This window comes from Oryctolagus cuniculus, chromosome 4 (genome assembly GCF_964237555.1).
Source record: "Oryctolagus cuniculus chromosome 4, mOryCun1.1, whole genome shotgun sequence".
NCBI lineage: Eukaryota > Metazoa > Chordata > Mammalia > Lagomorpha > Leporidae > Oryctolagus > Oryctolagus cuniculus.
In genome coordinates, this window is record NC_091435.1 from 111,870,454 (window position 1) to 111,898,101 (window position 27,648).

Consider the following 27,648-nt stretch of genomic DNA (forward strand, 5'->3'; position numbering starts at 1 on the left):
TTAATACCTTTCAAGTATTAAAATTAATATTATATTTAAAATAACTAGCATATCCACCTACTTTATTCAGTTCTTTCATCTTTTCTCTAACCAGGGGTAAGACCTAGGAATAAGACTATTTAACCCTTAGCATCAATTCTACCTCAATCTCTAGGATCAGTCTTTAAATTAATCAAGGAGTGTGAAAGGCTTTTGAACATAAAAAATCAAGACAAGGCATTTTGTTAGAGTTATAAATTCCAATTGTAAGCACCAGTATTTCACCTGAATACCCAGATCAGACCAGTCATACCTTATAAATGCTAGGCACATGAGATACCTGACCAGCCACACTGTTGGTAGATAAGATACCCCCCAAACACAAGAAATCACACGTATTACTGTAAAGGAGCAAAGTCAAGGTAAGGGTATATAAAAGACTGAGCATTTTCCTAGAAAGTGCTAAATCATCCAGCAGTAACTTAAACTAAACATATGATGTTCTAAGATGATAAATTTAGTTTGTTGCCTAGCCTACCTACTATATGAACAGCAGGATGAGAACTCAATGGTTCTTAAAAATAAAATCAGAAACATATTCTATTACACTTTTGCTAATAAATCCTATCTAATACACACATAAAATTTAAAGTCATATATGTCATTATAGGCAATATGTATATTATATTACAGAATCAAAATATAATATATGTGTGATTAAATGGAATTCTGGGTTGAGAATTTAAAACCAAAAGGGCAAAGCATGTTAAGGTTAGAAAATGTGCCCTAGGAATTTTAACAAAATTTGAATTTCAGATGTCTATTTGTAACAAGAAGGACTCAAAACCTACCAACAAAAATAGCCAAAGATTTAAATGAAAATGTTTAAATAAATAAACTTAATAAATACAGAATAAAATATTTCTTAAAACATAAAATATTTATTTCGGTGAATTCTGTAATCAATACAATAAATCCTTTCTTCACTCATCTGTAACACAGATATTATCATTGTTTCACTTATTATTTTCATTTTCATAGCTCATTCCTCTGAAGTAATCCTTTTTTGGAAGAAGAAAGATAACCTAATAGATTTTCCTATCTTTAATTTCATAGACTCCGTTAATTTTTAATGCTAATGCTTTAAAGAATTCCTCTTATTTAAATAAGATATTTGATAAAAAGTATTCTAGATAATCTTTCCACTAAATCTTTAACAGCAAAGCTTAAAAAAAAGTTATTACCATATGCTCTTTAATGCCTTAAAGCAAAGATCTGCTACGGAATTGAGAATCATAATGAGGTCAATCTCAATTCCATCAATGTTATGTTCTATTAAAATCAAATCCAATCACATTCCTCATTTTAACCCAGCATGGCTTGGCTTTGAGGTATGTTCAGAAATGCACTTAAATTAGAAGAGAAACATTAACATTTTATCATATGAATATCACTAATGGCTCAGTAGATTAGCAATAACACATTCTGGAGACTTTCTCTACTGAAAATGTACTCTTTAATATTCCCACACACCTAACTGTAAATGTGGGAGTTGTGGTGTCAACTATCAAAGTTCATGAGATCTTGATTCAAGAAAGAATAAAAAAATCAGCCTCACTGTTAATATAAACTCCGTAATCGTATATTCAGTTCTATTTGGCATTTCACCAGAAAATGATTTTTCATTTACATCATCTCCAAAGAGCCAGTCTTCATTCATTAATGGATCATCCTAAATTTATTAACTGGGTTTAATTACTTTTATTTTGGATTCAGGGTGGGTTTTCTCTAGTGCCTAGCAGGAAATTATGCAAATTGTCCATAATTTCACTTCTCATCTTTATTCTTAATCTGTATAGACATATAGCCCACAAAGCTCAAAACATGGTTATGATATTGTTTCAGTGTGAACACTGGTCTCACTATAAGAGCTTGAGTTAACCCTATTTCGTATTTCATATACCAACAGTATATTACTGTGAGGAAGGAAATGAGTCCTCAATTTATCGCAGAGTGTTTTCCTTTGAATGAATTAAATTTAAGTGCCTAAACTATAACTATCAGTGTTCTATATATGTCAGATACAGAAGTCACAGCTTCATGGAGATTTATACATATATGTATATATATATATATATATATACACACATACACGTGTGTGTTTATATGTGTAGGATATATAGATATATAGTAGTATCATATATATTAGAAATACCTATCTATATACATATATCAGAAATGTATAGAATTAAAGACCTTTTCAACTATAGACTCTCCAAAGGTCATGAAGAATAAATCATTTTACATTTTTGGGAACTGAAGTCCAGAGAGTTTAAGAGCATTTACGCAAACCACAAAGTTAAGTAATATTCAGCTGGGACTAGAATCCAAGAGGCTGATTCTCAGTTATTGCTCATTCTAAATATGAACCAAAGAAAAAGCTCTAGGTAGGTGGATTTTTTAAAAGATTTATTTATTTATTTGAAAATCAGAGTTGCACAGAGAGAGGAAGAGACAGAGACAGAGAGAGATTGAGATCAATCTTCCATCTACTGTTTCATTCCCCAACTGACCACAATGGCTGGGGCTAGGACAGGATGAAGCCAGGAGCCAGGAGCCAGGAGCCAGGAGCCAGGAGCCTCTCCGGGTCTCCCATGTGCCTGCAGGGGTTCAAGCACTTAGGTGATCCTTCGCTGCTTTCCCAAGCACATTAGAAGGGAATTGGATTAGGAGTGGAGCAACCAGAACTCAAAACAGAGCCCATTTGGAATGCTGGCACCACAGGAGAGTGCCAGCCTTGGTAGGCATATGTTATGGTATAAAGTATCTATATATCTGTTAAAAGATAAACATGGGTACTTTTAAAATTTACAAATTTATTTGAGTAGACAGCAGTTCATGAGTTGGGCAGCTCCAAATCAAAGTGGGTCCCAGGGTAAGAGGCTTTTATAGTGTGAATGAAGAAGCAAAGTAAAGAAATTCTTTAAAGTTTAAGCAGTTGCCACACTTGAACTAGCCCAGTAGAAAGTTTAGACAATATACCTAATGCCTAGTTGGTTGCCTGAGATTGGTTGAGTTTCATATTCATTTCATTTTCAATTCTGAGTTAGCTTTAGATTTCTGTAAGTAGAAATTCAGGGCATTAGAGACACCTCAGTCTAATGGCCTCCCATTTAATTAATTGAACACATCAATGCTATCAAATCACCAAATACAGACAAGACTCAGGGAAGAGCCATCTTTCATTTCTGAATTTCAGTCACTACTGAAGATCTTGCATCTTAAAGCTTCAAAATACCAGCAGATGTGCATACTTCCAATCAATCTCTGTACAAAAAGGGTTTATATTCATGCACATGAATTCCTTCACAAACTTGGAAACATCTTCATCATCCTTGAGATCTCTAGAGCTATGAGCTACAAAGCTCTGCACTAAAGTAGACCCTTCTGGAACATAAAATACCACAGCTTTACCTGAAGTCATGTCCTCTCTTTGGATTAATTCTAAGACTCCTTGTAGGAATACCCTGCCAGGTGAGCCATGCTCCTGTGCTTAGGCCCTTACACATGTGTGGGAGACCAGGAAGAAGCTCCTGGCTCCTGGCTTTGGACTGGCCCAGGTCTGGCCATTACGGCCATTTGGGGAGTGAGCCAGTGGATGGAAGACCTCTCTCTCTGTCTCTCCCTCTCCCTCTCTCTCTCTCTCTGTAACTCTGCCTCTCAAATAAATATTTTTTTTTAAAAAAAGCATTTCCTTCAGATTGTTGATGAAGACATTCAAATATTTACAATGGGTACAAATTGGTAAATGGAATTCTTGAATATAGTAAAAGTGTTTATTAAACTTAAGATCTACAAAATTGCATTAATGTGAGGAGTACTGTGGTTCATTCCTTAGCTCTATCTCCCAGTTCTATTTGTTTTCTAATTAGATCTCAAACAATTTAAAGTCAGCTGCTAGACTATTTTTTAGAAACTTACCCATTATGACAAATATAATCTCATCTATTTTCTGATTTATAATTATTATTTTACCATTATTGCCTTTGTTCAGCCTTTGTTCAACTACTTACAATAGCCAAACACACCATGAAATATCCTTTAATGCATTAAAAATCATGATTTTTTCACTCCAATTAAGGAACATCCATGTCTCACCCTTCACTTGTCACAATCTGAAAGACACTCATTTATATGATTTTTACGAAGCAGAACTTTTATAATCCATGTTATTATTTCCTTAATTTCATATAATACCATGAAAATGTTTTTGAAACTCTACCCTATTTCCTGTTTTATTTAGGGTAGCCTTTGTTAACATAATCCTATTGATAATCTCCAAGTTAATGCAACAGAGTTTATGGTAATTAAAAGTACATTTTCAAAACAATGAAGTTCTCTACCTATTAATATTGATAAGGCTACAAATATAATAATGACAGCTTTAAAAAACTTAGAATAACCAATAGTCTCAATGTTTCTGAAGTTTCATGCCTTAACATTGTCATATCATCTTGCCTGTACTTTAAAAATCCAATAATGCATACAGCACAAGTTTAAGAAAGTATATAACCTGAAGTTATATCAAACTTCACATAAGATATTTTCTGGTAAAATTAATATACAAATAAATATGATCATTGCCAAAAGGCCAAGATTTACACAAGGATATGCAAGTAATTGCTGGAAATTAAAACAAATGCAAGTCATAAAAACTGTTGGATGCATAAGGAACGTATCTTTTCAGATTGGCTCCTTTCACTTAGCAATGTACATTTACATTTATCCATGTCTTTTCCTGGCTTGATAGCTCATTTCTTTTTAGTGCTGAATAACACATATATACCATATGTATCGGGCTACAAAATGTATGATAGCCACTATATGACATTCTGGAAAAGATAAAAGCACTGAAACAGAAGGAAGTTCAATCTCTGTCAGGGGTCAGGGGTAAGGGGGGTAAAGAATGAGTTGATAGAGCACAGAAGAATTTTTAGGGCAATGAAATTACTCTTGAGCCCATAATGGAAGATGCATGTCACTACGCATGCGTCCAAATCTATATAATGCACAACACCAAGAGTGAATCCTGTGTAAACCGTGGACTATGGGTGACGACAATGCTGTGTCAGTACAGGCCCTTTGATGGTAATAAATGTACCAGTCTGGTGGGAAATGTTGACAATACAGGGGGCTGTGTGTGTGGTGGCAAATGTTATATGAGAGATCATACCTTTGGCTCAAGTTTTCTCTGCATCTAAAACTGTTGTAAAATTAAAACCCATCAAATATGGTCAAAAACATAGAAATGTGTGTGTGGTTGTGTGTGTGTGTGTGAAAGTAACAGAAAGAAAAAGGAAGAGACAATATTCCCTACCTATTTTCTAAATAGCCAAATGCATGTTCTACTCACAAAAATGTCCTAGAAACACACAAACCCACTCAGCCCACATTACACACCTCCATATCCTTTTAAAAATAATTATATGTTCCTTGCACTAATTTCATGACATAGTGTGTTTGGGATGGTAGATGAAGTGGAACCCTTGCAATACAGTAAACCACTCTTTGATGGAATTTAGATAACACCTAAGTCTTCAGAGCCAGAAAGCTTTGCAAATTTCATTGATTTCTTTGATTGATGTAAATTACAAGTAACTCTGTACTGTGTCAGGCCACTCTCACATGGTTCTAGCTGACTCTGCAAAGAGCCACTACATGGTCCAAAGCACTGTACAGAATATACCACATCTTTAATCTCAAACGATAGAACTCAATCTGTCTTGTTTTAAACAGCCCTTAAGTAATTCTACTCAAGATTGTAAAAGTTTTGACTTCTTTAAGCAGCATGAACATGCACTAATAGCATTGCCTTTTATAATTTTGAGAATAAAAACCATTTTGGGGACCTGAGAAGAAAGGTAGCCTTCAAGGTATAGGCCTCAAAGCAAGGAATGAAAACATAAAAGCTGTAATGGTCTGCTTTAGACATCTTAGAATAGAGAATAATGGTCTCAGCTCCTGTCCTCATTCCTCCTGTGATCAGAGCTCCATCTGCAGTTAATGGGGACTTCTTCTACAGGAGGCCTTTTAGAGGATGTGTGGCTTCTGTACAGAATCACAGAGCTGAAAAGTTCCACTGAATGTAGCCTCTGGGTTGCTCACCACTTGCAGTTTCATAGACAAAGGAGACAAGAGAAATGATACAATCAGCAGGTGTTCCAAGAAGCAAGCAGTCCCAAGAGGGTATCCAAGTGGCACTATGCGACAAAAATACAATCTTCATGTCACAAGGTTCAAAACCAGCTACCTTAGTTAGTAGCTCTGTGAACTGGAGAAAATATTTTAGTCTCTCTGGATCTGACCTCTTATGTTTTAACCTAAAAATGATAATTTCTACACTGCAAAGCTGTGCTGATTATTATGTGAGATAAAGCCTGCAAAACACCAAGGACAATGCCAGGCACCCTGAAAAAGCTCAGGTAATGGTAACGGTAAGATGCTGATGGGAGTGATCATGATGAAGAGAAGGCTGACATGGGATGGCCACGATGTCTATTATAAGGATGATTCAATATCCATTGTGCTAAGGCTGCTTTTTGCCTTGGGGTTTCACATGCTATTTCCTAGCCTCTTCACCAAAATAATACCTCATTGTTCTGAGAAGTTAGTATTAATTTCTCCAAATTAATGCAATGCCTTGCTGTTTCCAAGGAGACTTCCCCAAACCCCTGACTTGGAGCCCCTCTTTCACATCCACCAGAAAAAGGCTAGATGGCTGAGTGAAAAGCTGGAGCAGCTGAGTTATAACATGCGATTTAAAGATTCTTGTGTTCCTACATACTCCAGACACAGTGCTAAGGGATGACAAAAAAAATGAATAAATAAGACATGGTTACAAGTCTAGACTTAGAGCTACACCAAGTTGTGGCAAGAGCTGTAACAGAAGTATGTATAAAATTCTGTGAGAACACAGGAGGAAGAAATTAATTAAATCATGGGAAGACAGAAGGAGAAGTTTTATGGAACATTTCAGTTATAAAATAACATCTGAGTTGGACCTTGAAGGGTGAGTACAAAGAGTTCCCTAAAAGGATCTTACCACAACAGCTTGCCATCATATTTATACAGGCAAATCACCTCTAAGGAGGAATGGGGATACAGATAGCTCCCTCTGAAATGGCAATAGATTATTCCACTTATGAACAAATAAAGAACAAGGAAGTAGAGGGAAGTAGATTATGTTCAGCCTTCCATTTGTTCTAAGGGTGAGTTTTAATCAAAGCAAGGCTCCATGATGTGAACACAAAAGGCAATTTGGGGCACCAATACCAGCTCAAGTAGTGGGGAGGTCAAGTTTGCCTCTCATTGCTAGGACTGTGGGTGGTTAAATGAATTGATGATTGCAAATGGCTTTGCAAATACACAATGCTGAATAAATGCCACGAATTATTGTTGTTCCATATACTCAGGAGACAAAGTTGTTTCCAAACAGAAAGGTCTCTGAAAGATGGACTATGTTTAAAGTCATTTAGGGGTTTTCTTTTTCACACCAAAGATGAAATTTTTAGCTAGATTTATTCTAAAGCCACCATAATGCCTGAGGATAATCTTTTTAAAATGCCATTATAACAAAATGAATCTAAAATTGCTCATAAATGCCACTTACAGGAAACTTGAAGAAAAATGCATTAAACTAAAACAGTTTTGCAATCTCACTTAAAATAAATTATAAGACAAAAAAAAAACCTCCCATGGGAATGGTAGCTGAGAGCAAATAAGAAAAAACAAATTAAAGCTATCTAACCCATATAAACACATGAAGAGGGTTCTTTTCAAGAGATGGTCAAAGAAACTACTAGCAGAAACTCACATTAAATTCAGATAATCTATTGTCCTTTGTTTCAAATTGTTTTTAGCAATGTTTATAAGTTGCCATCAACTCTTTCCAACACTTATAAGGAATTATATGGAAGTGATCTTAGTCACATAATAATGATAATAATATTGATACTATCTTATATTGCTATCACATACTCTCTAGTTTGTACAGTAAATTACCTAGATTTAATACTCAAAACATTATGAAATGGAAAGCATGGATTTTATCTTTAAAATATTTAAACAAGCAATTGAAGATAATAAAATTTACCTGACAAGAAAGTCTGGACTCCCAGAGCAACTGCATCAGAATCCTAGTGGGTACAAGCTCTCCTACTTCCTAGACTCACGACCAAGTGACATTATTTTCAAACAATGAGAAATTATTTGAGGAAAAGCTGTATTTGTGTAAAACATAACAGAACAGAGAGATAACAGTAAGTTAGATCATATTTCCCAAAATACATTCCTTGGAATGATCACTGCAAAAGTTGCAGGCCAGCGCTGTGGCATAGCAGGTAAAGTCGCCACCTGCAGTGCGGGTATCCCATGTGGGCAACGGTTCGAGTCCTTGCTGCTCCACTTCCAATCCAGCTCTCTGCTATAGCTTGGGAAAGCAATAGAAGATGGCCCAAGTCCTTGGGCTCCTGCACCCACATGGGAGACCCAGAAGAAGCTCCTAGCTCTTGGCTTCAGATTGGCACAGCTCTAGCCATTACGGTCAACTGGTGAGTAAACCAGAAGATGAAAGAACACACACACTCTCTCTCTCTCTCTCTCTCTCTCTGCCTCTCCTTCTCTCTCTGTGTAACTCTTTCAAGTAAATAAATAAATTTTTAAAAAAAGACATGCTGAGAAAGTAAAAATCCATTTAAAAAAAAGATACCTGTAAGTGATCTGTATTAATGATATTATATGGTCAAGTTATTTTTTGAAAATGCTTAATGGGTCTCTGTTTTTTATTTTTTCAATGAATTGATTAATACATCATTAGATTTGCAGGGTCACAGCAAATGCATGATAATTACTACAACACAATTCTTATCCCATTATGACTCAATCTATATAAATGCAGTAAAAACTCTCTGGGAAGTTCTGCAGTAAGGAACCCATTTGTCTATTCCCATGGCCTATTTTAGTATCCTTTGTTCTTCTTGAGTGCTGTTTAAGACACCTAAGAATGAATCCACTTCTCTCTTTTAAATAGAACTTTTGTGAGAATCTTCGAGAAGGAATAGGATAAGAAACCACAGGCTAATTCATCTCCGATATTCAAAATAATTTATACAGCTTCTTAGCTTTGGATGTATCAGTTAAAAAGGAGAAGAAAAGAGAAAAAACACAAACACACATTGCAGTAGCACATTTTGTTAAAGGTTGTTTGCCTACTGTATCTTTTGCAGAAACCATGCATTCACCGTTACGGTGGATATAGTTGCAGTTCTGGTCATGCAAATTTGAACACGTTTAGTTATGAATCTCTTCTACCTACCATAGCGTAAGCATTAAATTCTGTCAAACGATAACTTGCACAGAGCAGGCTGGGGATGAATTAGCAACATGTTAAAAATGTTTACCTAATGCTAAAAATATTAGTCATTTATTTGAATATTTAGAGCCACGGATTCCTTTGTTTAGGGACATAACTTGATAACTTTGTCTCAGAAATCACAGGAGGGGACACAGCACCACACTAGTTCTGTTTGGAAGCGTGAAGTTTCTTGGTGCTGCACAGAACTACCAATGGACACTCAGAAGGATGTTCAACTCCCAAAGCAGCAGGCAATAATATATAATTGTGGATTATGTCATACATAAAATGAAATAAACTCCAGAGATCCAATCATATGCAGAGAATGTGAATACAGAATAATGTACAATAAAAGAACTATTGGATTGGTGGTTTTTGATACTTCATAAAACATGAAAACTCAGAGGAATACCTTCATTTGTACCTGATTTGCTGTCAATATTCTTCATTGTATAGCTTTTAGTTTAGCATACTTACTGACTACAACTGCATACATATGATTTCATTTTTAAAACCTTATTGCTTTTAGATATCTATAACATAAAGAAATTGCTTGTTTAATTACATGCTTTATAATTTAATTTAAGCATTTATGTAATCTGTTAGATTACACAATGAAGGTTAAATTTGCTTTCTCAAATTGTACTTATAATTAAATCTTTTTTTTTTAATCTTTTATTTAATGAATATAAATTTCCAAAGTACGACTCATGTGTTACAATGGCTTCCCCCCCATACCGTCCCTCCCACCCACAACCCTCCCCTTTCCCACTCCCTCTCCCCTTCCATTCACATCAAGATTCATTTTCGATTATCTTAATATACAGAAGATCAGCTTGTACTTATAATTAAATCTTAAAGTCATATGGACTCTTTGTTAAAAATGCAGATTCTGGGCCAGCGCTGTGGTGTCTGGGCTTAGCCTTTGCCTGTGGAGCTGGCATCCCATGTGGGTGCCGGTTCATGTCCTAACTGCTCCTTTTCTGATGCAACTTTCTGCTTATGGTCTGGGAAGGCAGTGGAAGATGGCCCAAGTACTTGGGTCCCTCTACCCACAGAAGTGACCTACAGAATGTTCCTGGTTCCCGGCTCCTGGCTTCATATCAGTTCAGCTCTGGCCATTGCAGCCATTTGGGAAATGAACCAGCAGGTGGAAGACCTTTCTCTGTCTCTCCCTCTCTGTATGTAACTCTACCTCTCAAATAAATAAGAAAAATCATTTTTAAAAATGCAGATTCTTAGAACCCTGTGGAAGTCTGTTTAAACTAAATTCCTTGGAAACCTACACACACACACACACACACACACACACAATCTACAGGAAGGTTGCTATTTGTAGCATGTCTTCAGTCTCAAACCTTTGAGATTGGAAGTGTTCTTTAACTAATAACATGCAGAAAGAAAAGGAAATGCAATTATAATACACTAAACCAAGGTTCAGAGACCTGCACCCTTATCATGCTGAGCCTCTGTTTCTTTGTGTGAAATATGACAGTATGTGCCAAGATGATCACCAGTTCACTCCAGCTCCATGGTTTTCAACAGTGAGAGTTTTGAAGGCAGACTGGGATCAAATCCTAGCTCTTGTACTCATTAGCTATGATTTTCTCTCAAAATTATTACTTAATCTGTGCTGATACTCATTTCTTCCTTATAGTAAAATGGCAATAACAACTTTTTTATGGTGTTTTTGTGATTAAAACATAAAAAATACTTTGACAAATAGGTGACACTCAAAGTACTAGCTATTGTCATCATCAGGATTCAGAAAGTACAATTAACATCTCCTTACAACAAATTAAAGAGAGACGAATTCTACAAACAGGATGTATAAAATATTAAAGTCTATTATTTCCTTAATATATATTATTATAGAATTACAATTCCTTCTTATGTCTGTCAAATGGGATAAGAATACTAGAACAAGAATTTAACCAAAATAGATTCTTGCTAATTAAATTGATGCCTGTCCTCAATCAGTTAATTTAAGCAATAACCTCCTCAAGCTACTGTCTTAGGATCTTCTGAAAATCCAAGGTTTACTAATTAACATGAAAGATCCAGTCAACTGGGTTTTTGCTGATGGTCAACGTTCTTTAGAATTTCTGTATTTAACTGGGAGATTATGCTTTCATTATAAACATCTTTTCTTTTTACTTATTTAAAAGGCAGAGTTAGAGAGGGAGAGACAGAGATCAATTGCTCTTTCATCCACTGTTTCACTCCCCAAGTGGCCACAACAGAGAGGACTGGGCCAGGTTGAAGCCAGGAGCTTGGAACTCTATTCGGGCCTCTCACCACCCAAGCAATTACTTGAACAGTCCTTGTCTTGACTGCTGAGGAACAGTTTATCATTTCATTTTATTTATTGTTATTCTTTTTTTCTTCTCTACTTAATACCATTGGTTGAACTCCTTACTTAACATAGAGTTACCCCTAAGGGTGAAGTTAAAAACTTGTCATGGGGCTCCAAATCCCATTTAGCTGGGTGGCACCAATCCTATCTTATGTGATAAAATGATCATATTAAGTATGGAGTTGATCATATAGATAGAACATAAGTCAAAGGGATCACATAAATGAGACCAAGTACTGTCGCTCCCCCTCTTCGCGGAGGAACGACACAGGACCCTGCGCTGTTCTTTTGTCTGCTCGGCCCTCCCCGGGTTTGCTGCTGGTTCTTCCCGGGTTGGCTACCGACCCTTCCACCTCCGTGGAAGGGCGGTTCCCCCTGCCACTTTCCCCACTTCCGCGGGGGAGCGGCACACCGCCGGCCGGCTCTCTTGGGGGCTGCTCAGATGTTCCTCAGGTGTTCCTGGTGCATGTTGTCTCTCTCCTCCTTTATAGTCCTCTTCCACCAATCCCAACTCTGCTACCCACACGCCGAGTACGCTGCTCTCCTCCAATCAGAAGCAGCTCCTGCAGCTTATTGGTTGAACTGGAGGCAGCTGTGTAGAAGCTGTTTACTCCTCTCCCAGCACCATACTGTGGGAGAGCAGATGCATAGAATAAGTCTTAATTCGAGTAACTTAGTCTAGTCTGAGTTGCTCCCCACAAAGTACCTGATAATAATAATAGGTAGAATTACAAAGGAGAGAAAGTTCCAACATGGGAGGCAGTCCACACAGCATACTCATAGAATAACAAACACCTAAATAGCGCTCTGACCTCAGAATCAGCCCCTAAGGCCTGACTGAAAACACCATGAGAACATTTCAGGCATGGAAAGCCAAGACATAGTGGCAAAAATGGTTCATCTTGAAGGATCTCTGTGAGTGAGACCCCAGTGGAAAGAAGGAGCCATCAAAGAAGGATGTACTTTTCTCTGAAGGAAGGAGAGAACTTCCACATTGCATATGGACCTGTCTAAAAACTGATGGAGTTGGGAACTCAAAAGGCTTCCATAGCCTTGGAATATCATGTCAAGAGCCTCAGGTGATCACTGACGTCATAAATAAGAGTAAGTTGTTAAATCAACAACAGGAGCCACTGTGTACTTGCTCTCCAAGTTGGACCTCTGTCCATAATGAGTTGTACTGTGAGAATTAATGGTAAAACTTGTCTTTAAACTGTACTTTAAACTTTGTATGTCTGTGTGGATGCAAATTGTTGAAATCTCTACTTAGTATATAGTTGGTCTTCTGTACATAAAGTCAATTAAAAATGAATCTTAATGGAAAATGGAATGGGAGAGGGAGTGGGAGGTAGGATGGAAGTGGGGATGGGAGGGCGGGAATGAGAGAAGAAACACTATATCCCTAAAAGCTGTACATATGAAAATCTGTATTCATTAAATAAAAATCTTTTAAAAATAAAGGTATACTTATCTTGGAAAAAAGAAACATAGCCAGGACGAAATAAATCATACTTGGGAAATGATTATAGAACTAGAACCAGGTAAATTATGAAAAAAAATTCAATTTTCAGTGCAATAGCAGTTCTGGGAAGGGAGAGAACAAAGCAGAGCTTCAGAGGCTTTCTGGACAGGTTTGCATATTCACTAAAGTCTAGATAACTAGCCCTTTTCTGGTAAATGAATTTTCATGAAGAAAATGTCAGCACATGAAGTAAAACAAGCATAATAAAATCTGGCAAAAATGGCTTTGGTCTTCACAATGTAGTGAAGAGTCAAGCTCTCTAAGGATGAAAATACACATCAGTAATGAATTCTCATTATTCAGCTTTGCTAGAAAAGTTCCACATAAATAATCCTACCTCTGTTCCTCATCAGACACACCTTGTCCCAAGGACCTTGCCCAGGCTTCAGAAAACAGATGAGCCTGAGGTAAGCAGGGAAAGTTACAGGACAGAGCCACCGGAAGAAGAAGATGGAAAAGTGGACCTAAAAGAGAATAAAATTGATAGGCTTGTCAAATGTAGGAAGAAATGTTACAGTCCATATAACAATAGCTTGAAAACGTGGTTATTTCATAGATTTCAGAAGTGAGAGATTTACCATTGCTGCAAAATACCACACAAGTAGTGATGACAACGAAAAACAATTAAGGTTTATGAAAGTAAGCCAAGCCCCTGCATTTGCCAAAGGTATTTTTGGTAGCTTGTTTTAAGATTCCCTTCATACGGACTTGCCTATGATATGGGAGTTTTACGTATAGCTTCACTGAGGGATGAGTTATTCTCCAGGGCATCAATTTACAAAAGTTAATGAGACGGTCAATGTAGGGAGATTGAGAAAATTGCACTTACCAGATTTCCTCTACAGTTGAGTACTGTAAATGGTTTAGAAGACATATAAGATATCATCCAACCTGGACTTTCTTGAGAGTTACAGGAGGTATTAGTAGCCATGTCAGTATACGACCTTGACCTTAAAGACTTCTAGTCATCATGCTGATAATGTACTTATAGAAAGAAGGAGAATAAGACCCCAAAAAAAATATTTCCTTAAAGAGTAATGGGAGCCAGAGCAGGTATTTTCTTAGCTTATTATGATGCATTCCTGGGGCCAGAGCTGAACTGCTTGTGGCAAATGCCTTACAGGGAAAGTCCCTTTTCTTGAACTCAGTCCCTTGCCCAGCTGTAGTATCCTGTCCTGTCAAAATATCTTTAACACATATTTTAAAATCATTGACTTAAGAAACCTAGAAATCCTTAGGCTGAATTTACAATATCAAAATATATGCTGCATATTAAGAAGACAGTTTATAAAGACAAGAACTCTTTTCTCTAAATTTCCCACCTACATAATTACCCATTGCTTCTTTTCACAAACATTTCTCCTTCAAGCTCTTTCTCCAGTTTGATCCTGCTGGAGACTTCATTTGAAGTGTTAAGACTATCAATTTATTAAGGCTCCTAAACCCTGAAACAACTGAAGAAAGCCCATTTAACTCGTGTATTCAGAGCTATACCAAACAAGAGTCTGCTGCTGTCAGGGGGCTTCAGCATTATTATCCATAGAAAACACTGGGAAACTTACTCAGCTCAACCAGTCAGTGACCTGGGGTAAAAATGGGGAGTTGGTAGCCGAATCACCCAGTGTGATTATATGTAGCTACTGACACCAGATAATTTTCAAACAGCAACTGGAGTTGTTCTTTCTAGATTTAGTCAGAGACAGGGAGATTGCATGTGGAAGCATATACTTGTTCCCACAGACAGAAGGTCTGTGTGCCCCAAAGATCAATGTGACAGCAAAAGAAATCCCAGTGAAGGTTTAAAACTCCACTTGGCTCTAAAGCAAGAAAGCAGATCACCTTGCGTTAAGGAGATCAAGATGTGATGAGATTTATTTTTTCCATCTCTCCCCAGTGAAGAAGGAAACCAATGAGTAATAATGGAGGGCACCAGATCACCTGAGCAGTGAGCAGGGGTGCGCGCTCAGTGTCAGAAGAAAGCACGTGGCAAGGAGACCTCCTATGCCTGGAGCCTTCCACTTTCACAAACTAACAGCTCTGCAGAAAATCCAAGGCAGGAACAGCAGAGGTCGTGTTGCTGGCTTATGCCCTCCCTAGGTGGTAGCTCTGGGCAATTTCACCATCCAGCTGTTCTGTTTTTCGAAACTAAAGTAATTGGAATTGAACTACAGAGCTTTGCTAAAACCCTAGCAATTAACAGTGCGATTTCCCAAATTGCACTGTAATGGGAATGTGTCCATCAATCAACACAGTGAAATAACACATTTTCTCACCAGATGTGAGATTTAATATCTTCATAACTCTCTGGATTTACCATTTATGAATTGTCAGCCTCGCCCCGAGCTCTGAGAATTAATGGAGTACAACCCGGCTATGCAAGGATGGTTTACTGTTGTAAAATATCCCCAACTTCATCTAAGATATATTTATCAAAATGTTCTCCTTTAAGATGTAATCAGAAAACATGTAAGATGAGAAAATTTCATTTCCATTTGCTATGTTATATATTATCATTGTCTAGATGAATATAATTCCCAGAGTCTCAGCACGGCATATTCTTGTAACAAGAATAACCAGTTTATCACTGGCAGTAAGCAATAAATTACAATGTGAAGATGCAATAACTTTAAGCTTTAAACTTCAGGATATTCTCTATGGTTTTCTGTACAGAGACTGAAAATATTCAAAGTTTCTAATTCTATATCTATGTACAGGTCTGCTGTGCATCTTGGACTAGGAAGAGAATTCGAAGAATCCCCCATATGTTCTTTTTGTCGCTGTGGTTATCAGGCATGCCAGTTCTCATTTTAGCTTTCACTCCAACCTCAAACATCTGAGCCATGGCCAGGATGAAGCTGTCTCCTGAATGCAGCCCAAGCAGATTCTAGTGATGCCAGAACCTAAACTTTGTGGGTTTGGAAACTTATTCTTGCTTTCATGTTCAGAGGAGGACACTGTTCATAGTGAAGTCACTCCACGGGCCTTGTATGGACTTTCCTCACTTCACAAATTTTTCTTCTTATAATGTGCTCCAGGGCCTCTGCAGTCATATGTACAGGGCACAAAGGGTACAAAAAGAAGAAGAGGGCAGAGGCTGTAGGATATCTGGGCTTTAAGGGGTTGTGGGGCAGTTAGGGAAGGTTCCCCAGAGGAGGCTACATCTGAGATGATCTTCACTACACAAGGAAAATATTTTGTCAGATACCAGGGGTTCATCCAAATGATTCCACTTGGTTTTCCAGAGGGGAAAAAAAAAGAATTTCAGCACAATTAAAAAGACTTAGAGACCATCTATTTCATTTCCTAATATCACAGATTCATAAAATAGTTAACAAAAATGACCCATCATACTATTGTGTTGGTATAACATATGATATTCCAAATAACATGTTATTAATTTTCAACTGGTACCATTTAATTCTCCTTGCCCATCCTGTTAGCTTTAGAAGGTGACTCTTTGGCAGGGAGGCAAAGAAAGACAGCAGAGGACACAAAGGAATTATCTTGTCTAAATAATACAGCAATGTGATATAGCTCTAAGCTTTATTATATCAGACATCAAACTCACAAATCAGTAATTATACAAGAAAAAAGATAAAAGCCTATAAAACCAGAATGACTTATAATTAAGATTGTTAAAATCAATCCAAATGACTGTATGAGTCTCTAATAGTAGATAAATAAGTTACTATTTAATAACTAGTGTTGGACCAACGTGGTATCAGCATAGAAGAAACGACCTGAGAGTCATTCCTCATACTACGCACTGTGTTGAACTCGAGTTTGTTACACATTTTATTAAAAACCAGAGGAAAAAGTGCAGTTCCTCTCCAGCTGTGGAGAAGAGATAAATTCCTGATTTTTGAAGAAATGAACTATATTAAGACCATCAGAGGCAAGATGGATGAGCACAGATATGAAAACAAAAACATCTGAATCACAATATATAAAAGAAGAAAGCAAAAGGAGACCATACAATAAGTATATTTAATTAAAACACACTATGATAGATATCCTTATGTATATAAATACATATATGCATGTGTGCATGTGTGTGTGTTGCTTTCTGTTTCTGCAACATTATGCACTGTTGCGCTGGAGGTCTTACTTCCAGAGGAAGAAATGTTTCCATGAGGAGAAACACAATGACTCCATTGAACTGTTAACTTAAGATTGACTCCCACACCTTTGCATGTACAGGAAAAAAAGGGAGTTACAGTATTAACAAGGAAGACTGATTTTGACTACCAAGGACTAGCAATTGGACTGCTACTCCACAATGGAGGGAAGGAAGGATATATCGAGAACACAGGAGATCCATTAGGGTGGCTTAATAGATCTTGCTCAGTTATTAATATCAATGGAAAACTACAGCAACTCAATCCAGGAAAAATTAGTAATGGTTAACATTCTGCAAAAAAGGAGGCTTGGGCCACCCCACCAAGTTGATTGCTGAAGGCAAAAAAAATCCAGTATGAATTTTGGAAAATAGTTATAAATATCAGGTATGTAACTGTCATGAGTATTTCTTCCTTATTTTGCTATGAATACTTTTATGTAAAATATCTGTCTGTATGAATGTCTGTCTATCTATCTATCTATTTATCTATTCCTCTCTTATTTTCTTAGGCAATGTGTTATGGATTTTCATTGCATGGTCTTACAGTATTGTTAATTGTATACCTTAGCTTTTAAGTTATAGGATATCAAGGAGAAGAGTAAATAAACATCACTAAGGATTTCACTTCCTCTTTCAGGGAAGGAGTTAGTGCATTTTTGGTTGCATGCAGGATAACTGTATCATGTTAGGCAGGATTATGACTTTGTTATTGTCATTATTTGGAGGTTAAGTATGGTTTACGGAGATGTGATACGTGCCAAGGTGACAAGGAATGGAATTGTGATGATTAATTGTAGGTGTTAATTTGACTAGCCATGGGGTGCTAGCCAAATTATTATTAGTCATTATCTTTAGGTGTGTCTATGAAAGTGTTTCAAGATGAGACTGGCTCTTAAATTGCAGAACGAAGTAGACTGCATTCCTGAAAGTGGGCAACATTATCCAAACGATTCAGAGCTGAAAAGAACAGAAAGCAGAGGGAGGAGGAATTTTTTTTGGCTTTCTACCTGCTTGCCTGAACAGCAACATCTCAGCTCATCCTCTTTGACTTTTAGACTGTAATTCACACCTTCAGCTCCTGTGATTCTCAGGACTTTGGATGTTTAGTGAATTATATCACCAGCTTTTCTGGGTCTCCAGCTTGCAGCTAGCAGATCATAGAACTCCTCTTCAACCTTAATAATCACATGACACAATTCCTCATAATAAATTTCCGTGTGTGTGTGTGTAAGTGTGTGTGTATCTCCTACTGGTTCTATTTCTCTGGAGACCCCTGACAAATACACATATACTGACAAGACAAAATAAAAATGGTAAAACTCAAAGTGGAGCTTTGGGAGGCAGAAAATATATCTCACAGATCACCAATTAGAGGATTGCCCAAGGGCTGGATCAGCCAACAGGATCTCTAAGCTGTTTAATGTGTGTGTGTGTGTGTGTGTGTTTATGTATATTTTGCCCACATAGTGTTCAATAAGATTTCAAATGTCCTGACAATGAAGACCAGTTGTAAGATTTCACACAAAACCTGCATTTCTAAAGCCTCCATAAAATCTAAAGTTCACAAAGCAACAGCAATGCCCACTACAGTAGAGGTCATTTCACCCTTGTGGGGAGCAAACCGGACTAGACTGAGTTACTGGAATTAAGACTTATTCTATGCATCTGCTCTCCCACAATATGGCGCTGGGAGAGAAGTAAACAGCTTCCGCACAGCTGCCTCCAGTTCAGCTAATAAACTGTAGGACTTGCTCCTGATTGGAGGAGAGCAGCGTACTCGGCGTGTGGGCAGCCGAGTTGGGATTGGCGGAGGAGGACTATAAAGGAGGAGAGAGACGGCATGCACCGGGAACATCTATGGGGAACATCTAAGGGGAACATCTAAGGGAACACCTGTGCAGCCCCCGAGAAGAGCCGGCCGGCGGTGTGCCGCTCCCCTGCGGAAGTGGGGAATGTGGCCAGGGGGAACTGCCCTTCCACGGAGGTGGAAGGGATAGTAGCCAACCCGGGAAGAACCAGCAGCAAACCCGGGGAGGGCCGAGCAGACAAAAAGAACAGCGCAGGGTTCAGTGTTGCTCCTCCACGAAGAGGGGGAGCGACACACCCTTTATATGGTATCCATGTCTTCCAAGTTGTTGTTACCCTATCGCCATCTGAGTATAACCTGATTGGTTATATTTACCTGTTTTTACCAGTTTGGCAAACAAGGAAAAGTTCATTTATTCAAAACTGGAGTTTGGAATCTATAATCTATAAAATGCTTAAGTCATTAAAGTTATTTTTCCTTTAAAAATATCTGAAAATATTTAGCAAGAGTTAAGAAATAGTATCTTTTGATATAATAATTCTACTTTGAGGACTTTTTTTCAATGAAAATCAACATACATCTCTCTAGCACCCTTGCTACCTTTAAAAAACTCCAATAAACACTCACTCATAGTAGCCAAAACAGGGAAAATTTAAATACTCAATAGAATTTCACTAAGTAGATAAATTAAGGTATAGCACTGGAAGAAATTTCCATGTAGCTTAAGAAATGAAAGAAGACCATGTGTCTCATTCAATAAGAATGTACAAAAATGCTATATGTGAAAAACAATAATATCAACTTACATGAACTATTTAAAGATCTAGGGCTTTGTACCAAAGAGATGAGAAGTGCATGTGGAATATTAGTTATCGAGTACAATAGGTATAAAATACTTCACATCAAGGTGTTTATAAGGAAAATAAAAATCTCTGAAAGGAAATACATGTGCAGATTCTTCTGTTCTTATGGGATTTGACCCATACAATTAAAAAGCTAGTTTTGACCACTCACTCTTCAGAGTCCACATAGCCCCTTTTGTGATTCTTTCGTTACTTGCACCTTGAAGATCAAGAACTTCTTCTATGCATTAAATTTAGATCTCTCAAGGTCACTGAAATGTATTTTCAATATTCTAAAGTTGAAAGTACCGAATAACCAATCTAACTTCATATAAATATTATTTATCTTTGTAGCTAGTGATCAAATTCTAATATTTTATGCTCCTATAAGTAAGTGTGGTAGTGGCACATAAGAGTGTTCCAAAAAGATCATGGGACAAAGTAGGTAAAAACCAAGTTTATTTTGGTGCAAAACATTTTGAAATCTATGTATACATAATAAGGTCAAATATTTCATGGAAATGCATAATTCAAAATTATTTTTACACCAAACTAAACTTATCTTCTAATTCCATTTTCCATGAGTTTTTTTAAGTACTCATGTATAACATATAAAGGTGCAGTCTAAAACAAGACACATCTGTGTTTATGTTCCATCTCTATACCCAAGTCACTTAACCTTTCTGATTCTCAACCATCCTGTCTGTTAACAAAGGAGAAAATTAATTTTATCTCATTAGAAATGTTGCTGTATATATGTGAAGTGCCCAGTTTAAAATCCAGTCCAACTATGAGAAACAGTGACTTGATGAGCTCTTGTCCTGACTGTTGATGTACAATGTAATACTTTATCCATTTTAGTATTTTCTCTTTGTTTTGTTCTAGTACTATTGGTTGAACACTGTGATTAACACACAATTATTCTTAGGTGCTTAAATATTAACTGAAAAATGATCCCTGTTAAATATAAGAGTGGGAATAAAAGAGGGAGGAGTTGTACAATTTGGGACATGCTCAATCGGACTTGCCCCAAATGGTGGAGTTAGAATCGTGCCAGGGGATCCCAATACAATCCCATCAAGGTGGCATGTACCAATGCCATCTCACTAGTCCAAGTGATCAATTTCTGTTCACAATTGATCACACTGATAGGTCTAAGAGTCAAAGGGATCACACAAACAAGTCTAGTGTCTGCTAATACTAGCTGATAGAATCAAAAAGGGAGAGAACAATCCAATATGGGAAGCGGGATACACAGCAGATTCATAGAATGGCAGATGTCCTAAACAGCACTCTGGCCTCAGAATCATCCCTTAAGGCATTCGGATCTGGCTGAAGAGCCCATGAGAGTATTTTAGGCATGGAAAGCCAAGACACTCTGACCAAAAAAAAAAAAAGGAAGACCTAAATGGAAGATCTCTGCAAGTGAAATCCCAGTGGAAAGAATGGGGCCATCAAAGAAGGAGGTACCTTTCTCTGAAGGGAGGAGAGAACTTCCACTTTGACTATGACGCTGTCGGAATAAGATCAAAGTCAGCGAACTCAAAAGGCTTCCATAGCCTTGGCAACTCATGACTAGAGCCTAGGGAGATTACTGACACCATAAACAAGAGTGTCGAATTGTTAAGTCAACAACAGGAGTCACTGTGTACTTACTTCTCATGTGGGATCTGTCCTTAGTGTGTTGTCCAATGTGAAGTAATGCTATAACTAGTACTGAAACAGTATTTTACACTTTGTGTTTCTGTGTGGGTGCAAACTGATGAAATCTTTACTTAATATATACTGAATTGATCTTCTGTACATAAAGATAATTGAAAATGAATCTTGATGTGAATGGAATGGGAGAGGGAGCGGGAGATGGGAGGGCTGTGAGTGGGAGGGAAGTTATGGGCGGGGGGGGGGGAGCCATGTAATCCATAAGCTGTACTTTCGAAATTTATATTTACTGAATAAAAAATTTTAAAAAAAGAATCCAGTCCATAAATTATTATAGCAATACCTGTTATTTTTATAAAATCATTCAAGATTTAGCTTGAACTATGAACACTGGGCTATAATTCTTAGTTTTCTCTCTGTATTAATATTTTTTCTTCTTAGGACTCTCTCCAGATATTTTTTTCTCCTTTCAAAGTGTGAATTTCATTAGAGGGTGACAAGCATTCTATATTAATAGCTTCCAATACATAGTTAGTGTCATATAAAGTTAGACAATGACTCTATAATAATAGCTGTATGAAAGACTTTACTATAACCTTCAGAATATGCCTTACAGAAAGCATAAACCAGAGTCAGCCAAAAGAAAATCTAAACATTGGAAACTGTGTTATAATAGTTTATCAATACAGGGTCATTATTGCCACATTAGCAAATCAAGTAAACTATAATTTTGACTGCACACACTTCATACACTCTAAGTCTTTTGAAAGAAAGTCAATAACTAGAACATATGAGAGGGCCACAAAAAGCTCATGAAAAATGTATGTTATGAAAAATAGTGTTTGACTTGAAAATGTTTTGCAACAAAAATAATTAACCTTTTAATTTCATTTTTCCAAAAAAATTAAATTTCTTTAAAAAATTTATCCGAGAGACAGACGAACTCTCCCATCCACTGGTTCACTTCACAAATACCCACAAAACACCTAAGGCTTAGTCGGGCCAGAGCCAAGAGTGGGAAACATAATCCACGTCTCCCATGTGAGCGACAGGAACCCAATTCTTTGAGCAGTCACTGCCGCCCCCTAAAGTCAGCACTGCTAAGAAACTGGAGACACAATCCTGAGCCAGAAACTGAACTTTGGCACTTCAGATGTAGGATAGAGTCATCTTAATCACGAGGCTAACCACTTGCTACTCCCCCATGCTGTCTGAAAGTACCTTCCTACAAGATAATGCAGTGCCAAACATAAATACAGCATTGTTAATTATGTTTATTATTTATTTAATATTTATCATTCAAAACATTGTTTTTAATTTTTTTTAATTTTTTTTTTATTTGACAGGTAGAGTTATAGACGGTGAGAGAGAAACAGAGAGAAAGGTCTTCCTTCCGTTGGTTCACTCCCCTAATGGCTGCTATGGAATTATAGACGATGAGAGAGAAACAGAGAGAAAGGTTTTCCTTCCATTGGTTCACTCCCCTAATGGCCACTACAGCCGGCACTGCACAGATCCGAAGCCAGGAGCCAGGTCAAAGCATTTTTTTTTTTTAATGAAACTGATAGCCTAGCATTTTTTTTGTCTTTTTTAAAAATTTATTTATTTGAAAGAACATCAGAAATATATGGAGAGATGGAGAGAAAGAGATTTTCCAGTTGCAGGTTCATTCCCCAAATGGCCACAAAGGCCAGGGCTTGGCCAAGTCTAAGCCACGAGCCAGGAACTCCATCTGGGTCTCCCACATGGGTGGCAGAGATCCAAATACTTATCCATCTTCTACTGCTTTCCCAGGCACATTATCAGGGAGTAGAGCAGCCAGGGTTAGAACTACTGTTCCTATGGGATGCAGGCATCACCAGCGGTGACTTAACCTAATGCACCAAAACAAGGACCTTATTTTTCCCCTCTGCTTTAAAAAGTAATATATGTTGCTTTCCACCTGATCTTAAAAATTATTTAATACAACTTTTCTATGTTTTTAAAAGAACTCAATATTTGAAGGGACTCCAATTGAAATTAGTGTGACAGAATATAGCTGTGACATTTCACATCACTAAAAAAGGAAAGGATATCCAAAGTTCTTTTCTAACTAACATCCAATTGGAAATGTCACAGAGATTTCTTTAAAATTGAAAGGTACCTCCACCTAAAATTTAATATATTAAGACAGCCTAATTTTTAAGTTTATCTTCAGTTTTGGTTATACTAGTTTATATCCCAGGGAAATTTTAGAAAATTAGAAAAATTTTAGGTGGTTAACATGAATGTCATTGTATTTAGGAGTGACAGTAGGGATAAGTATGTCCCTCAATGACTTATCCATATATTTATAAACAGTGGAAGTAAGATTACATTCAATACTACTAACAGAAAGAAACATGATAGAACATTTTATAACATTTGAAACCAGCTGCGTAACATAAACCTATAATTTACTTGTGTATATAAAAGTGAGAAATTTGTTTTTAATCATTAAAAAACAAAGGGGCAACTGAGCGCCATCTTGTGGAGAGACCTCCATCCACCATACACAAGTCAACTTTGTTAGAAGGTTTCCTCCTTTCTTTCGTTTTTCTTTTCCAGACAAGGCCTATGAACATACAAAAATTTTATTCCAGATTGAATTCCCTTTGCCTTCACCAGCCCTGTCTCTTAATACAAAGGAAAGACTTCATTTTTCCAGTGCTGAGTGCACTGTGGAGTGGTTTGAGGCAAAGGTATATCCTAGGAAAAATCAATACTGTCTGGCCAATGTAAAAAGAACTGTAATTCACTTGGAGATACTGACAATTTATAACCTGGATTACAATTACCAAAGAGGCAAAATTCATTTGAAAAAGGCAGGCCCTAGAAGTGGTCAAATATCTTAAGTATATGACTATTTACCCTTTGTTAGCTCAGCTGGAAGAGCGGAGCACTGCTGAGCAGACATTCAAGATTCTCATTTATTCAGTCACCCTGGAAGAGCTGAGGCAGCTTACACAATTAGCATTTCTGAATTTCATAGTTCAAGAGCCCATTAATTCATCTTATACTGCATATATTAAACCTCTATTTTCTGTATACTTCTGAAGGATCACCTCCTAAATAACACAGGAATAGTAAAAACCACTACTTGATTGTATTAGTAATAACATTAATAGTGACAGTAACCATAGTTACTGATGAGTACTTTAGAGATAGTAAAACTCTTCTTCACCCTGCAAGATGATGAGTTTTACATTATTCTACAGTTAAAAAAGCAGACTCTTAGAGAAGTTAAGCCAGTTGTCCAAGATCACAGACCCAGAAGTAGCCAAGTTGAGACTGGCATCACAAATCATGTCATCGGGTTTACCCTCAACTCTGAAATTATTGAGACTTCAAAATTAACTTTAGTCACAAACATAACCATCCTGAAAAAATGAAAGCCTTCCAAAACAGTGCGTTAATTCCCATTTTAATTATTCTGGCTCTGCGCCACTTTCCCCACATCCCAGCCAGGACTAGAATTATGAAAATCACTGTATGCTCCACTGAAAAAAGTTTCATTAGCATAGAATTCAATCCTTGTTCTTCAGTAGGGGACAAAAATTACCCTCAATCGTAAAAATCTGCTGCCTAGAGACTGTTTTCCAGTCAGCTATATCTTTTCAGCAATAAGTAATTGCTAATTAACTGTAAACCATGAAGTAACTCAATATTAACCTCTACCCCAAAGCAGAATGTTCCAGGCTTCCAAGTTGTATATCTGACTTTGAAACTTTTATTTTTATTTTTTTTTTGAGAATGAAGATATTTACTCTTTAAATTAAAAAAGTATTTTAAAACTAAAAATTCAACAATATAAATTAAATTTTTTTTTGACAGGCAGAGTGGACAGTGAGAGAGAGAGAGAGAGACAGAGAGAAAGGTCTTCCATTTTTCATTGGTTCACCCCGCAGTGGCCGCTCTGGCAGCATGCTGCAGCCGGTGCACCACGCTGATCCGAAGCCAGGAGCCAGGTGCTTCTCCTGATTTCCCATGCAGGTACAGGGCCCAAGCACTTGGGCCATCCTCCACTGCACTCCTGGGCCACAGCAGAGAGCTGGACTGGAAGAGGAGCAACCAGGACAGAGTCCGGCACTTCAACCGGGACTAGAACCCGGGGTGCTGGCACTGCAGGCAAAGGATTAGCCTAGTGAGCCGCGGCACCGGCTGAAAATATATTCCATAGTTCTAATTCTTTCACCTTTGCTGGAAGTGTGTGTTAAAACTTGTTTTTTTTTTTTTGGCCAGCATTGTAGCATAATGGGTTAAGCCACTGCCTGCAACTCCAGCATCCCATACGGGTGCTGGTTTGTGTCCTGGCTTCTCCTCTTCTGCTGCAGCTCCCTGCTTATGTGCTTGCGAAGACAGTGGAAGATGGGCCAACTGTTTGGGACCCTACACCCACATGGGAGACCTGGACGGAGTTCCAGACTCCTGGCTTTGGCCTGATTCAGGAGTGAATTTGGGGAGTGAACTAGTAGATGGAAGATCTCTCTGCCTCTGTCTTTTTTTTTTTTTTTTTTCTATCTAGAACTCTGCGTCTCAAACAAATTTTAAAAATCCTTTAAAAGAAAAATTCCTTGTGGGGCCTGTGCTGTGGGGTAGTACGTAAAGCCGCACCTGCAGTGCTAGTGTCCCATGTGGGCACCAGTTCGAATCCTGGCTGTTCTAATTTCTTTTTTCTTTTATTATTTATTTGACAGGTAGAGTTTACAGTGAGAGAGAGAGACAGAGAGAAAGGTCCTCCTTCCATTGGTTCACTCTCCAAATGGCTGCAATGGCCGGAGCTATGCCAATCTGAAGCCGGGAGCCAGGAGTTTCTTCCTGGTCTCCCATGCGGGTGCAGGGGCCCAAGGACTTCCAGAGCTGGACTGGAAGAGGAGAAACTGGGACTAGAACCAGGCGTCCATATGGGATGCCGGCGCCACAGGCAGAGGATTAACCTAGTGTGCCACGGTGGTGGCCCCATGTTCTACTTTCAATTCAGGTCTCTGCTATGGCTACAAAAACAGTAGAAAATGGCCCAAGTCCTTGGGCTCCTGCACCCACAAGGGGAACCTGAAAGACGCTTCAAGCTCCTGGCTTCAAATTGGCTCAGCTCCAGCCATTGTGGCCATTTGAGGAGTAAATCAGTGGATGGAAGACTGCTCTCTCTGTCTCTCTGTCTCCCTGTCTCTCTCCCTCTCTCACTCTCTCTCTCTCTCTCTTTCTCTCTGACTCTGTAACTCTGCCTTTCAAATAAATAAATCTTAAAAAAAAAAAACCTTGTTTTTACTGTTGTCATTGTGTCTTTTTTTAGGGTACTACCTTAGCAATATTTAAATATATATTGAACATTTAGGTAATTAACAGAAAAATAGTAAAATTATAAATATTATTTATAGAAACAACATATATTCTGTTGTTGCTTTTACAAAGCAATGGAGAAGGACTTCATCTGAAAAAATATATTGTTTCCAGGAAAATATTCATTGGAAAATTGACACAGGAATTTCCATCTTTTTTTCCCTGTTTGTCTCCAGGTATGAATTTCAATATAGACAAACTAAACAGCACATATTTCTTTATAAACATTCCTATTATTTATATTATTAAAATTATGACTCTTTAAATTATTACTTTGGGGTTCCTTTTGGCCTTCATTTTCCTCTTATGATTAGAGATCTTCAGAATTTTAGGGCAATGATTTTTTACTTTGTATATTATAGACCACTATATGTAAGTGGAATGACTGCAAAAAGTCTAGTAATTCCCATGTGTGAATATATTTTATAGACTGACTACATAATAGGCAATGCACTCTCATATATAGACATAGGTACATATACTGTTCATCAAACATTTGTTTTGGTTTTTGATTAATCCAATGGAAATTTATTTTATAATTTATTGGCCTCATTGCCATTACTGTGCATAGTCCATGTTAAGTATGATTAAAC

The 27,648-nt window shown here is 37.4% G+C and overlaps 1 protein-coding gene and 1 pseudogene across 4 annotated transcripts in view; one reads left to right on the forward strand and one right to left on the reverse strand.

Moving 5' to 3' along the window:
- LOC108175368 (EGF-like and EMI domain-containing protein 1) overlaps nt 1–27,648 on the reverse strand; it is a 707,491-nt gene that overhangs the window by 397,222 nt on the left and 282,621 nt on the right. For 3 of the 4 annotated variants that reach the window (XM_070072572.1, XM_070072574.1, XM_051818766.2), the window contains one exon: nt 13,607–13,733. The exons of the other annotated variant lie outside the window; for it this stretch is intronic. In XM_070072572.1, the coding sequence (XP_069928673.1) occupies nt 13,607–13,733 (127 nt within the window). The remainder of the gene's footprint in view (nt 1–13,606; nt 13,734–27,648) is intronic. 4 annotated transcript variants of the gene reach the window in all.
- On the forward strand, nt 9,604–9,780 carry LOC108177973 (DNA-directed RNA polymerases I, II, and III subunit RPABC4 pseudogene; annotated as a pseudogene).